At 45.4% G+C, this 15,705-nt stretch overlaps 1 protein-coding gene and 1 long non-coding RNA gene across 3 annotated transcripts in view; one reads left to right on the plus strand and one right to left on the minus strand.

The window, feature by feature from the left end:
• Window positions 1–15,705, minus strand: part of CBR4 (carbonyl reductase 4) — a 69,419-nt gene that overhangs the window by 22,626 nt on the left and 31,088 nt on the right. The window contains exon 1 of one of the 2 annotated variants that reach the window (XM_081494940.1): window positions 1,329–1,637. The exons of the other annotated variant lie outside the window; for it this stretch is intronic. Within the exon in view, the coding sequence (XP_081351066.1) occupies window positions 1,329–1,470 (142 nt within the window). The 5' untranslated portion in view covers window positions 1,471–1,637. Of the gene's footprint in view, window positions 1–1,328; window positions 1,638–15,705 lie in introns of those variants that run through there. 2 annotated transcript variants of the gene reach the window in all.
• LOC145507696 (uncharacterized) lies at window positions 1,187–2,568 on the plus strand. Its single transcript, XR_014055041.1, has 2 exons — window positions 1,187–1,668; window positions 2,367–2,568. It is a non-coding gene; the product is annotated as an uncharacterized LOC145507696 (long non-coding RNA).

Raw genomic sequence — 15,705 nt, forward strand, 5'->3', positions numbered from 1 at the left:
GAAGGCAATGGCATCCCACTCCAGTATTCTTGGAGAAGGCAATGGCATCCCACTCCAGTACTCTTGCCTGGAAAATCCCAGGGACGGGGGAGCCTGGTGGGCTGCAGCCCATGGGGTCGCTAGGACTCGGACACAACTGAACGACTTCACTTTCACTTTCATGCATTGGAGAAGAAATGGCAACCCAGTCCAGTATTCTTGCCTGGAGAATCCCAGGGACGGGGCAGCCTGGTGGGCTGCCGTCTACGGGGTCCCATAGAGTCGGACACGACTGAAGAGACTTAGCAGCAGCAGCAGCAGCCAGTATTCTTGCCTGGAAAATTCCACGGACAGAGGAGCCTGGCGGCGTTACTGTCGGTGGGGTTGCAAACAGTGGGACACGACTGAACACGCTTGCATATATATACTTAATGTCTAATTCAGTTACATTCTTGTCGAACTGGTTTCCTGGCTTTGAATAAACTCTATCGAGTTTTTCTGTTTACAGCACAACCTTATACAGCTATTATTATAGCGTTACTATTAGAAGAGATGAAACAAAGCAGGAAGCTGTTTTTTAAAATGCTGAAACCACAAATCATGAAAAAAATTTTACTAAAAACTGTTACCTGTTTTTTAAAGTCCCGTTTCTGGAAATGTTTAAATACAAAAATAAATAAATAAATAAATAAACTTCAAAGAAAGCACTCTTTATTCAACATTATACCACTTAACACTCTGCCGTTTTTTTAAAAAAGAACATGTAAACAATTCTTTATCCTCTGGCTAAACTTGCGTGGTACATTAACAATAAAATTACCTTCTTAAACCTCTGGAGACCTATGTGAAGTCGGGGTGACGTTGCATAAAGGTGCCCCGACAGTGAACGAGGTGCCCCTGAGCCCAGCCCTCCTAACTCTAGCTGCGAGCTCGAACCTTCACAGCATCCCATCTCACTACCAGGCAGAGACTGAAATTCGCAAAGCAACTGCGAACCCATTGCCAATAGACAGGGGGAAATGGAATTTAAGCGGAATCTGGCGAAACAAATCTCACTGGGCCTTGGTGAAGGTCATCAAGGCATAACTGTGCTTCAACGCTGTGGCCGCTGGGAAGCGAGCCCACTGACAACCCGTCCCAGCACAGCCGCTAGCCGCCTGAGGCGGCACTATCTGCGCATGCGCACGCGCCGGCCGCGCAAACATGCGTACACGCGCGGGCCCCCTCTCGGGCTCCGAGCACGCCTGCCCCGCCGCGGGCCTGCCGCCCGCGGGAGGACGGCGTCTAAGACGGCTTCTCGGACCCACACGGCCGCGCGAAGAAGGGGTGCGACCCCGGTCGGTACCCACCGCCCAGGTCCCCGGCCGCGGCTCTGGCCCCCTCCAGATTCCGGGCGACGATGGCCAGTCGATAGCCTCTCTGGGCCATCAAGCGGGCCACCGCCCTGCCGATGCCCCGGGAGCCTCCGAACACGGCGCACACCTTGTCCATCTGGGACGCGGAGCCGCAGGCCCGGGGGAAGAGGCTACAAGAGACGGCCCTTCCCAACGGCCTCGCAAATTCACACTGCGCGGCGCGCTCAAACTGAATTGCGGGCCCACGCCTCCCGCCGCCGGATTGGAACGGGTGCAGGCACAGAAACCCAGAGCGCCGCGACCGCCAGTCACGTCGGCGCGTCGACGTCAGCGCGTACGTGCTCCGGGCGCCGCGCCCCCGGCGGATACCAACGTGGGCGGCGGGACAGTACAAGGGCCGCGCTGCACGCTGGGACTTGTAGTCTTGGTGCAGGCGGAAGGGCGTGGGGCGGTGCTGGGAGAGAAGGACTCCAGGCTCAGGGGGCTCCCTATAGGAAGTGGGCCTTGGGCATCGGGGTTGCTAACACACTGGATTTTGGATGTTATGGATTAAATCAAGGCCGTGCCAGACAGGGACTTGGGCATGAGGACCCCGGATATGTGCTCCAGGTTGTGTTTGGCTGAGACCCAAAGGAGTGGCACGTGGGTCAAACTCCCAGCAGATCCCAGTCCTCCTGTTGTGGATTGATTCCTGTGCCTGCCTGTATATCCTGCACTGCACGCAGATTCTTTACCATCTAAGCCACCAGGGAAGCCCGTCAAACCAAAATTTTGGAGTTTGGAGCAGAATACGTTTTATTGCAAGGCTGTAACATGGAAGAACAAATCTGACCCCATATTGGGTCAGTTGTTTTACTATAACCTTTGTAGTTCATGGTTTTTGCTTTGGGTTAAGAATGTTGTCTATAGCCTAGATTATACATGTGAGCCCATAATCAAGTCTCTGCCCTTTAAAAGTATAACACTTTTCCAACCAAATATAGATTAAAAAAAAAAAAACAACTTGTAAAACATAGAACATTTGCCTTGTAGGTTTATAGGAACTTTGTGACCTGATCTACTTGGACACCTATGAGAACATGGAATTCTTGTGCCAGGTCTGCAAAACCAGCCATACCTTTAAAAATGGCCTTTAAAAATGCTTTGCTGAAACCCTTCAGCGAGTTTGGGGGTTCCTTGAATACAAGGCACCAGTCTCCTTGCATGGCCCTTCAATAAACCTTTCTCTGCTCCAGACTGTCGACTGTTGGTATCTTTGTCCCCACTGTGCATCTAGCACAGGAACTTGCATTCGGTAACAGTTTTGGCAAAGGTGTTTTTATGGACAAAATTTCCTAGGAGGGTTGCCTAGTGTGTGGAGCTTTCCAGGTGGCTCAGTAAAGATTCCACCTGCCAGTGCAGGGGCCAAAGGATACACAGATTCACCCTGGGTCGGGAAGATCCCCTGGAGAAGGAAATGGCTACCCATTCCAGTATTCTAGCCTGGGGAATCCCATGGACAGAGGAGCCTGGCAGGCTACAGTCCATGGGGTTACAAAGAGTCATACGCAACTGAATGACGAGTAACACAGGCTGCAGAGTGCCTAACCCTCTTCTGACAGGTTGCTGGGGAGGTAACAGAGTGGTGCTCTAGGTATCTCCATCATCAGCCTCTGGTTCCAAACGCTCGGGTCCCCATGCTTGCACTCAGCCAGAAGTCACCATCTCTAACTGGGTGGGGCCTTAGTTCCTGCAGAGCAACTCAGAGACGTGTATCATGTTGTTATGCATGTCCTCTGAGCAGGAACCAGGACCCTGCCCCATCTCACGCTCTTGTTTCTTTCTGCTTCCCCATCCCTTAATGAGTAACTGTTTGAATCTGCCCTTTGGAACTCAGGAAAGGTCTAGGATGCTGAAAGCCTCTTTCCTACCAACAAGAAATCGGTGACACAGAGAAGCTTTTATACCTGGGGGGGAGGGGGGGCGCACAGGGTTCTGCTCAGTTTCAGCTCCCACCTGTCCCTTAATTCTTTTTCATCTTGAGGGGAACAGGCATTGGACAAGAAAAGGACTAACATTTTGGAGAGAGAGGTCCATCAAAAACTGGGCAGATGAACTCAGTTTTAGATGGACTTGGTTTCACTCCCCGGAAGGACTGACCACAGTGGAGGGCACACCCCAGACCCCGATGCCCTCCCTGGGGAAGGAGTGGGACACAAGGGTCAGAGCCCATCCTACCTGCCCCTTCCCAACCCAGGCCCCGTTCTCCTCAGAGGGTGTTGTTGCAGATGTGAAGTGGCCTGCAAAAATACACAGTAAAACTTCACACCCTTTAGGATGTCTACTATAAAAACAAGCTTTGGAGAGGATGTAGGGAAACTGAAATGCTTGTGCTCTGCTGATGGGAAGGAAAACTGGTACAGTTGCTCTGGAAAATGGAACGGTAGTTAGTTCCTCAAAAAAAAAAAAAAAATCTTACCACATAATTCAGCAACTCCACCTCCGAGTAGATGCTGAAAAGAATTGAAAGCAAGGTCTCGAAGCAACATTTGTAACCCCATGTTCATAACAGCATTGCTACAATGTAGAAGCAACCCAAGTGACCAATGATAGATGATGGATAAGCATATGTAGCACACGCGCGTGTACACACACACACACACACACACACACACACACACACACACTGTAATATTACTCAGCCTGAAAAAGGAATTCGGCAGTATGCTACAACTTGGTTAAAACCTTAAGGGCTTCCCTGATAGCTCAGTTGGTAAAGAATCGGCCCACAAAGCAGGAAACCCCAGTGTGATTCCTGGGTCGGTAAGATCCCCTGGAGAAAGCATAGGCTACCCACTCCAGTATTCTGGCCTGGAGAATTCCATGGACTAGTCCATGGGGTCTCAAAGAGTCAAGACACCACGGAGCGACTTTCACTTTTACTTTTGGTTGAACCTTAAGGACATCACACTAAACGACACAAGCCAGCCACAAAATGACAAATTCTGTATGATACTACCTATATGGGAGGTACTGAGAGAAGTCAGTATGGTGTAGACAGGCAGTAGGATAATCGCCAGAGGCTGGGGAGGAGGATGAGAGGAGTTGTTCAGTGGCTGTGATGTTTCAGTTCTGCAATAGGAAAAGAGTTCAGGAGAGGCGTAATGGTAATGTCTGTTTTCATATGGATGTTACATAATACCACCAATCTGTACACTTACAAATGGTTAAGAAAGTAAATTAAATTCTATGTGTATTTTACCACAATTTTTAAAATTGGGGAAGAAAACAACTCCAGCAATACCAATATTAACATTGACAAGAACACTGGATACAGTTTCAAGTTTCTTAATGGGGTTATCTTTTGTCCCTAAAGTATACAGTGGTAGTGTCAAAATACCGTGATTTAAAAGCACTTTGAATATTTCTCCTCTGAGGAGTTACAACACAAACTTGATACTGGGTTGTTTGCAGTTGTTAGAAATTACTCTATGATTTTGTATTTAGTTTTGTCTGAAGTGTAAACAACAAAGCAGGCACATTCAGAGAACACACTTTCATCCTTGCCTCTGTCTCCTGTTCTCTTCCTACTCATATAAAACATTGTTTTCGTTAATGTTTATTTATTCTTCCATTCTTTCTTTTTGAAAATATTAGAAAATGCAGGCCTCTTTCCTGTTTTACCCTCTTTCTTACACAAAGGTAGGACACTGCAACTCTTGCTCTTTTCAGAATAAAAGTATATTCTGGAAATCATGCCATGTTTTTGTTCACACTTGAATAGTCCTCCATATAGGGATAGTGATCGGCAGAATCCTAAAGATGACCCTCCCTCCCTCTCCTACCCCATTCAACCCAATACTCACCTAGGAACCACTGGGAAGGGGATTTGAAGATGTAATTAAATCACAATTCAATTAACCTTAAAATATGTGGATGATCTGGGTGAGCCTAGTCTAATCAGTTGATGCTCTTAAAACAGAGCGTTTTCTCTGGCTGATTGCTGAGGAGGAAGTCAAAGACACTAAAAGCCTGCTCAACAGCAAAAAAAACCAAACAACTGAAAAATGGGCAGAAGACCTTAATAGACATTTCTCCAAAGAAAACATACAGATGTCCAGTAGGCACGTAAAATGATGCTCAACATCACTAATTCCTAGAGAAATGCAAATCAAAACTACAATGAGGTATCACCTCACACCTGTCAGATTTATGGCCATCATTAAAAAAACCTACAAATAACATATGCTGGAGTGGGTGTGGAGAAAAGCGAACCCTCATGCACTGTTGGTGGGAATGTAAGTTGGTGCAGCCACTATGAGAAGAATATGGAGGTTCCTCAGAAAACTAAAAATAGAGCTCCCATATGATCCTGCAATCCAACTCCTGGGTGTATACCCAGAGAAAATAATAATTAAAGAAGATCCATGCACCCCTATGCTCACAGCAGCACTATTTGCATGGGAACAACCTGTCTACTGACAGATGAATAAATACAGATGTGGTACATATATATACAATGGACTATTACTCAGCCATAAAAAGAATGAAATAATGCCATTTGCAGCAATATGGATGCAACTAGAGATTATCATACTGAGTTAAATCAGAAAGAGAAAGACAAGTACCATATGATATACCTTATATGTGGAACCTAAAATATGGCACAAATGAACCTATCTATGAGACAGAAACAGACTCATAGCCATAGAAAACAGAGTTTGGGTTGCCATAGGTGTTGGGGGAAGGAAAGGGATGGATTAGGAAGTAGGGATTAGCAGATGCAAACTAGTATACACAGGATGGATAAACAATCAGGTCCTACTGTAGCACAGGGAACTACATTCAATATCCTGTGATAAACCATCATGGAAAAGAATATAAAAAGAATGTATATGTGTGTATAAGTCAGTCACTTACTGTACAGCAGAGGTTGGCACAACACTGTAAATCAACCATACTTCAATTTTATAAAATGGAAAAAAAAAAAACCCACAAAAAACAAACAAATCAAGTACTGATGCCTGCGGGGGATTCAGGCGTTCCTGCTGGCTCTAGGAGGGAAGCAAACAGCTGTGCTGTGAATGCTCGCTGGAGGCTGAGAGTAGCCCCAGCTAAAGCCATTGCGTACTTAAAGACTCCAGCTCCACAGGGACAAGGAGGTAGTTTCTGTGAACAATCATGACATGGGAAGAGGATCCAGGCAGCGGGTCAGAAGTCGACACCAGGCACAGCAGGGCTCCAGACTCTGTGAGACTGTGGTGCCAGGACTCCTGACCCACAGGAAATGTCAGATTAACAAACGTCTGTCCCTTTTAAAAAATGCAGACATGAATTTTAAAAGGTAAAAGAGACTACCCTCGCCCCTCCAGACAAGAACTGTGACAGGGGTCAGTGGAAAAGCTGCAACAGTCAAGCTGTGCTGTAAGGACCTACGCAGTACTAAAGAAGCAATGCATATGTGAGTCTGGGTTTCCCAGTGGTTAAAGCAAACAAAGTGAAAGTGAAAGTGAAGTTTCTACAGTCACGTCCCACATCCTACTCTTTGTGACCCCATGGACTGTAGCCTATCAGGCTTCTCCGTCCATGGGATTTTCCAGGCAAGAGTACTGGAGTGGGTTGCCATTGCCTTCTCCAAAAGCAAGCAAAGGAACACAATTAATGAAAAGTAGTCATTTCTGTAAGAGATGAAGATACTGGTTGTACAGCAAAGAGGTCTGAGTGATGTTTCCTCCTTATGGGTCTCATAAAAGGCACTCTAAGTATTATAGTGGGCTTTGCTTGTTGTGAAAAATGTAATGTCATTTTTAAAATTTAATTTATTTATTCTGTTTATTTTTGGCTGTGCATGGGCCTTTCATTGTGGTGGCTTCTCTTGCTGCAGAGCACAGGCTCTAGGACACATGGGCTTGTTCAGTTGCTGCCGCTTGCAGGCTCAGCAGCTGTGGTGCCCAGGCTTAGTTGCCCCATGGCATGTGGAATCTTCCCAGACCAGGGATCAAACCCATGTCCCCTGCATTGGCAGGTGAATTCTTATCCATTGCACCATCAGGAAAGTCCTGTAATGTTATTTTATAGCATCTATTTTTGTAAGTAGGGGATGGAACACCAAAAGAGACTTTATTAAAAGTGAGTGCAGTAGGAATGTAAACAGTAGAAGCAAACATTCAGACACAAGAATGGGTCTTTGTGTATCTGAAACATTGAGGAGATAAGGCTGAATACAGCAAAGTTGGGCTGGGTTGTTGTGAGTGTTAGTTGCTCAGTCGTCTCTGACTCTTTGCAGCCCCATGGACCGTAGCCCACCAGGCTCCTCTGTCCATGGGATTCTCCAGGCAAGAATACTGGAGTGGGTTGCCATTCCCTTCTCCAGGGGATCTTCCCAACCCAGAGATCAAACCCGGGTCTCCTGCACTGGCAGGCAGATTCTTTACCATCTGAGCCACCAGGGAAGTGTTAAAATCATATGCAGGCCTTAAATAGGGAGGCACTGAAACCCCAGAAGTCGCAAGATAAAAGCTGAATTTAAGAACATGGGCTAGTAGTGACATCAGGATGGGTTAGACCAAATTTGTCTGAGCCCCTGTGCCACTATACACCCATGTGCAATCTGGGGAAACCACTTTTAGACAAATTACCAACGTATGTGTCCATCTACATGCCAGTTATATTCCTGGCAGCCAGCATCATGGGGCAAAGCAGAGAGGTTCAATCAGTGTCAGGAGTTCTGTCAAGATGAATGGATAAAGAAGCTGTGGTACAAAGTCTATACAATGAAATTTACTCAGCCATGAAAAGGACACATCTGAGTTACTTCTAGTGAGGTGGATGAACCTAGAGCCTGTTAAACAGAGTGAAGTCAGAAAGAGAAAAATATTGAATATTAATGTGTATATATATATGGAATCTACAAAGATGGTACTGATGAACCTATTTGCAGGGCAGCAGTGGAGATACAGACCTAAAGAACAGACTTGTGGACACAGTTGGGGAAGGAGAGGGAGGGAAGAATTGAGAAAGTGACACGGAAACATATACGTTACCAAATGTAAAATAGATAGCCAGCGGGAATTTGCTATATGATGCAGGGAGCTTAACCTGGTGCTCTGTGACAACCTAGAGGGGTGGGATGAGGTGGGAGGTCAGAGGGAGGTTCAAGAGGCAGGGGACGTATGTATACCTGTGGCTGATTCATGTCGTTGTGTGGCAGAAACCAATGCAATATTATAAAGCAATTATACTCCAATTAAAAAATAAACTAAAACAAAAAAGAGTTCTGTCAATTTCAAATGGGAAAAAGGTTATACATTTTTTCTTGCATGCTGTTTTCGAAAAAGCCTGGTTTTTAGACATACTGCATCTACCACAAAGATTATATACACAGGAGGTGGGATGACATTCAAATTCTCGAAGCCTTCCGATGATCCTCACTGTGTACACACACCAGTGCTTAGGTGGAGCTGCTCCTGCGCAGCTAACTTCAGTTTAAACCAACCTCAGGACGTGTGTGTGTGCTCCGTCGTGTGCGACTCTAGTGTGTGCGCTCTGTCATGTCCTACTCTTTTGCAACCCCATGGACTGTAGCTTGCCAGAGCATATTTTCTCTTGGCTGCAATCATTGGAGATACTCAAGAAAATTCCTTATGTATAAAGACTACTGTACACATTTTTAAAAATACATACTTTGCATTAGTTTTCTTGTTACAAAAGGAACACCATTTGATTGCTAAAAGAATTTTAGGAAAAAGTAATTTTTTTTACATTAGCATAACTTTTTAAAATAAATTTTTTTACTTTATTGTTTTTGGCCACACCACACAGCTTGCAGGATGTTCGTTCCTCAACCAGGGGTCTAACCTGGGTGCCCGGCAGTGGAAGCACTGAGTCCTAACCACTGGACCACCAGGGAAATCTCGAAAAAAACAATATTTTTAGTAAGCAAAAATTAGTTGAAAGCACTGTACCCTTTATTTTTGGCTGTGCCAGGTCTTCATTACTGCTTGGGCTTTCTCTGGCTGCAGGCGAGTGGGGGGCTACTCCTTGTTGCGGCGCACGGACTTCTCATTGCGGTGGTTTCTCTTATTGCGGAGCAGGGCTCTAGGGCTCATGGGCTCAGTAGTTGAGGCTCCCGGGCTCTAGAGCGGAGGCTCAGTAGTTGTCATACACGGGTTTAGTTGCTCCACAGCATATGGGATCTTACCGGGTCAGGGATCAAATCCGAGTCTCCTGCACTGGCAGGCAGATTCTTTACCACTGAGCCACCAGGGAAGCTCCCCACTGAATACTTTAAATGGGTGAATTATATGGTATATGAATTAAATCTCAATAAAGCTGTTATTTAAAAAAATTCATTGAAAGCCCACTTGTCCTTCCAAATGAAGTTTGAAATGAAAGCTAATTGTAAGTGGATTTCTTTCATGGGTTTTGTTTTGTTTTGTTTTTATCATAAGTCAAGATGTATAACACCCTAGCTTCCTAATCTATAGAAATTTATAAGAAATTCATAATTATGATTTGGCATTTTGGGGGAATAGCTCCGTAACACCCAGGACTAAGCATCTCCACCTGACCAGGTACCTGAAATGCCCACATGGTGTGTACAGCTCAGGCTCTTATTCTCAGGAGGGATATTAGAAAGCTGCCTTACATACAACTTTTGTGATAAAACAACAGCATCAGTTTTCTCTGGACGTTCGCCTAGCCAATCTGCCGGCTCATCTAAGTTGTAAGGAATGTCCTTTCTATCATTTACAAAAGCTTATTTCATTTTGAATGGAAAGAAAAAAGTGTCTCGTGAGCACCCTTATTTTGTCGGGTTGGCATCCATGCAAAAAAGGAGGGCGTTTGTGCCCAAGGACACCTTTGGAAATTATTTCAATGTGCTGCTGCTGCTGCTGCTGCTAAGTCGCTTCTGTCATGTCCGACTCTGTGCAGCCCCACGGACAGCAGCCCACCAGGCTCCTCTGTCCACGGAGTTCTCTAGGCAAGAGTACTGGAGTGGGTTGCCATTTCCTTCTCTGATTTCAATGTGCACTCAACTGCTTAAGGCAAAAACCTAGAGTCTATTCCCACCATCCTACACAGGGGTCACCTGCAGTCAGTCACTGAGTCCTGCTGATTCTCCTCCCTAAGTGCCACTGCAGCCCGTACACTCCTATCAACCCCAGAGTCTCACCCACATCCAGGCCCTGGACCTGAATGACGGGTACACGGGATCATCTGTCCCCCAGGTTCTTGCCCTTCCATTTGTCTCCAAATCCTCAGCAGAGAGCTCCTCCTGAAGTCACATCTCGTCCTCCCGCCCCGGGGGTAAGGCACTGAAGCAGCTTCCCACCCGCACAGCACAAAGCCACCCGCTCCCAACCTGGTGGCCAGTTCCTGCCGACACACCCTCCCCCACCAGGTTTTCTTGTCTCACACTCTCGCTGCATATTGTTGTTCAGTCGCTCAGTCGTGTCCAACTCTTTGCGACCCCATGGACTGCACCACACTAGACTTCCCTGTCCATCACCATCTCCTGGAGGTTGCTCAAACTCATGTCCATTGAGTCGGTGATGCCATCCAACCATCTCATCCTCTGTCGTCCCCTTCTCCTCCTGCCTTCAGTCTTTCCCAGTATCAGCGTCTTTTCTAATAAGGCAGCTCTTCGCATCAGGTGGCCAAAGTATTGGAGCTTCAGCTTCAGCATCAGTCCTTCCAATGAATATTCAGGACTGGTTTCCTTTAGGATTGACTGGTTTGATCTCCTTGAGGTTTTTCAGTTTCCCAGTGACACATCTCTTCCCACTCCTGTGCTTTCCCAAACACAAGACAGGAAAGAAGGGGGCAAGGCACAACCTTTAAAGGAATCACACAGCCAATGAGGGCATGACATAAACTGGTAAGAACCAACTAGGTCCAAGGTGGTGGAAGATTCGACTTCCAGTGGACCTTGAGCCACATTATGTACTCACTGTAATCAGTTCAGTTCAGCTGCTCAGTCGTGTCCAACTCTTTGCGACCCCATGGACTGCAGCACGCCAGACTTCCCTGTCCATCACCATCTCCTGGAGCTTGCTCAAACTCATGTCCATCAAAGTGGTGATCCAACCATGTCATCCTCTGTCGTCCCCTTCTCCTCCTGCCTTCAATCTTTCCCAACATCAGGGTCTTTTCTAATGAGTCAGTTCTTTGCATTAGGTGGCCAAAGTACTGGAGCTTCAGTCCTTAGCATCAGTCCTTCCAATGAATATTCAGGGTTGATTTCCTTTAGGATTGACTGGTTTGACATCCTTGCAGGCCAAGGGACTCTCAAGAGTCTTCTCCAACACTACAGTTCAAAAGCATCAGTTCTTCGGTGCTCATCTTTCTTTATGGTCCATATACGACTTCTGGAAAACCATAGTTTTGACTAGATGGAACTTTACTGGCAAAGTAGTGTCTCTATTTTTTTAATATGTTGTCTAGGTTTGTCATAGCTTTTCTTCCAAGAAGCAAGCATCTTTTCATTTCATGGGTGCAGTCACCATCTGCGGTGATTTTGGAGCCCAAGAAAATAAAGTCTGTCACTGTTTCCATTGTTTCCCCATCTATTTGCCATGAAGTGATGGGGCAGGATGCCATGATCTTAGTTTTTTGAATGTTGAGTTTTAAGCCAGCTTTTTCACTCTCTTCTTTCAGCTTCATCAAAAGGCTCCTTAGTTCCACTTTCTGCCATAAGGGTGGTGTCATCAGTATATCTGAGGTTACTGATATTTCTCCCAGTAATCTTGATTCCAGCCTGTGCTTCATCCAGCCTGGCATTTCACATGATGTACTCTGCATAGAAGTTAAATAAGCAGGGTGACAATATACAGCCTTGACATATTCTTTTCCCAATTTGGAACCAGTCTGTTGTTCCATGTCCGGTTCTAACTGTTGCTTCTTGATCTGTATACAGGTTTCTCAGGAGGCAGGTCAGGTGGTCTGGTATTCCCATCTTTTAAAGAATTTTCCAGTTTGTTGTGATCCACACAATCAAAGGCTTTGGCATAGTCAATAAAGCAGAAATAGATGTTTTTCTGGTACTCACTTGTTTTTTCGATGATCCATCGTATGTTGGCAATTTGATCTCTGGTTCCTCTGTCTTTTCTAAAACCAGCTTGAACATCTGGAAGTTCACGGTTCACGTATTGCTGAAGCCCGGCTTGGAGAATTTTAAACATTACTTTACTAGCGTGTGAGATGAGTGCAATTGTGTGATAGTGTGAGCATTCTTTGGCATTGCCTTTCTTTGGAATTGGAATGAAAACTGACCTTTTCCAGTCCTGTGGCCACTGCTGAGTTTTCCATATTTGCTGGCATATTGAGTGCAGCACTTTCACAGTGTCATCTTTCAGGATTTCAAATAGCTCAACTGGAATTCTATCACCTCCACTAGCTTTGTTTGTAGTGATGCTTCCGCTGTAGGTGAGTGATCACACCCTCGTGGTTATCTGGATCATGAAGATCTTTTTTGTATAGTTCTTCTGTGTATTCTTGCCACCTCTTCTTAATATCTCCTGCTTCTGTTAGGTCCATACCATTTCTGTCCTTTATTGTGCCCATCTTTGCATGAAATAGTCCCTTGGTATCTCTAATTTTCTTGAAGAGATCTCTAGTCTTTCCCATTCTATTGTTTTCCTCTACATCTTTGCCTTGATCACTGAGGAAGGCTTTTTTATCTCTCCTTGCTATTCTTTGGAACTCTCCATTCAAATGAGTGTATCTTTCCTTTTCTCCTTTGCCCATAGCTTCTCTTCTTTTCTCAGCTATTTGTAACGCCTCCTCAGACAACCATTTTGTCTTTTTGTATTTCTTTTTCTTGGGGATGGTTTTGATCACCACTTCCTATAGAGTGTTACAAACCTCTGTTCATAGTTCTTCAGGCACTCTATCGATCAGATCTAATCTATTTGTCACTTCACTTGAATCTATTTGTCACTTCCACTATATAATCATAAGGGATTATGATACCTGAATGGTCTAGTGGTTTTCCCCACTTTCTTCAATTTCAGTCTGAATTTGGCAATAAGGAGGTCATGATCTGAGCCACAGTCAGCTCCCAGTCTTGTTTTTGCTGACTGTATAGAACTTCTCTATCTTTGGCTGCAAAGAATATAATCAATCTGATTTCGGTATTCTGGTGATGTCCAGGTAAAACACAGCTAAATGACACTCTCCCAGGGGCCAGGATCATTCCCAGGCTGACCATAAAAGGCCAACAAGTGGGCAGTAGCCCAATTCCTGGAAATCCCCACCCCTTCCACCAAATAGTTGGACTAATCTACCCACTCATTAGCTGATGGAATTACCCAGCCCATAAAAACTAATCATCCTATACTTCAGGGCTTCTAGCCTTTTTGACAGACCGCATACTGTCTATGGAATGTGTACTCTCTAAATAAATCCACTTCTTACCTACTGCTTTGTCGCTCACCGAGTTCTTCCTGCAATGAGACGTAAAGAACCTGACCTTCCTTAAGTCCTGAGACCAGGTGTGTGATCTCAATGAAAAGACAGTGGGTTCAAGTCCCACTATGAGTTGTGTGGTTTCTAACGCTGTCTGCTCCACCTCTAGTCCTTATTTCGGATGACATCAGATTTAGCACTCAGAACGGGTCTCAAACATCTTTTCCAGGGAAGCATTGCTCAACCCAGCAGGACACTCTAACACCCTCCTTCACTCCTCTCTTTAACTCGTGTGTGTCTTTTTTATTTTTCTATTTTTTGGCCATGAGCAGGGCATGCAGAATCTTAGTTCTGCAACCAGGGATTGAACCCATACCCCCTGCAGTGGAGGTGCAGTGTCTTAACCTCTCGACTTCCAGGGAAGTCTCAACTTGTATGTGTCTTTAAGTCTCGGTTTCATGGCAGAACCTTGGAATTCAGGGAATTTTAGGAAGACAGTGAATAAACTCCAGGGACCAGGGAATTTTAGAAAGACAGTGAATAGACTTCAGGGGATCTAAGAACATTGCAAGCCACCTACAAAATCTTGCTTCCATTTTAAATGAATATGGTAGTTTCTGGGGAGAGGGACCACTGTTTTCACCAGGTTCTCAAGGGTAACCTTCATGGGTTAAGACCTCTGCACTACATCATAAGCTCTTTGAATGCAGACCTGATCATGTTATGTTTTGTGTCCCTGTTTGTAGCACAGTGCCGAGAACTTGTGAACGCTAAATGCATTAGCTAATGGATGAATAGACGAGAGAATGAAATAACTCATTTAAAAAGAATTTATTGCTATGGGCAAGAACCAGTGTTGGCTGCAGCTATGATTAAAACAGACCTGGTTCCTGCTTTCATTGGGAAAATAATCTGGCAAGGGAGACAGGCATGAAACAATTAATCAAGCAATTCCTATTTCATTGCAACAGTGGGAGGGCCTATGAGGGGGAGGGACAGGACACTAACAGAGGACTGTGACCCAGTGTGGGGGTCTGAGGTCAGAGCAGGCTCCTCTGCGAGTATCATGCTCGTAAAGTAAAAGAATAATAACTCAGAAATATCACAAAGAGTGATGACGGCAGTTACGGTCCACCAGTAGGTTACGAGGTTCACTAGGAGATAGCATTGTTTACACATAAGGAATACAAATCCTAACATAAGGATTCTCTTCATTGACGAGGGAGATTGCTAGTGAAGGCAGTGCTGGTATTTCTCCTTGCACATTTCACCAGGAAGCACCGTGTGGTTGCTGAGTCGCTCAGTTGTGTCCAGCTCTTATGACCCCATGGACTGTAGCCCACCAGATTTCTCTGTCCATGGGACTTCCCAGGCAAGAATACAGGAGTGGAAGAGTGCAATGCCTGAAATTTTATGAAACTACTTTAAAGAAAAAATCTGTCCCCCAATTTCTAATGGTTAAGGCCAGCTAGGTTTAAGGTCAAGCCCCCAGGGCAGCATGTCTGCCAGGCTCAGTGTCCCAAAGTGGTTCTAAGTCTGATCCCAGTCCTGACATCCCACCCCTCATTTCCACCACTGCCCTCTGGCTGGGGGGTCAGCTCACCTGCCAAGTCTCCCAGCTTCAAGGCAGCCTCCCCAACCCCCCATCCCCAGCACCCCCACCCCCGACTGAGAGGTCTGTGTTCAAGGCCCTGCCTGGCTTGGCCTCTCCTCACTAGAAAGTCCAGGCAATTGATTTTTTAATACAAAAAAGTTCCCTTCATTGGCACATGGGCTCAACATTTCACACGCATTCTACTTTAAGGGATTTTTACTAGATATCAGTGGATACAACAAATTAAAGTTCTGTGTATTGTTTTAATGTTTATACATGTCCCTATTTAAAATAGCTCATAATCCCGTAAAATCCAGATCTTTTTCTCTGTTATGTTTCAAATTCTTTGGTATTCCTGATTGTGAACAATTGAATTGCATGCAGTCTCCT

This window comes from Giraffa tippelskirchi, chromosome 1 (assembly GCF_054371585.1).
Source record: "Giraffa tippelskirchi isolate mGirTip1 chromosome 1, T2T-mGirTip1v1.2.pri, whole genome shotgun sequence".
NCBI lineage: Eukaryota > Metazoa > Chordata > Mammalia > Artiodactyla > Giraffidae > Giraffa > Giraffa tippelskirchi.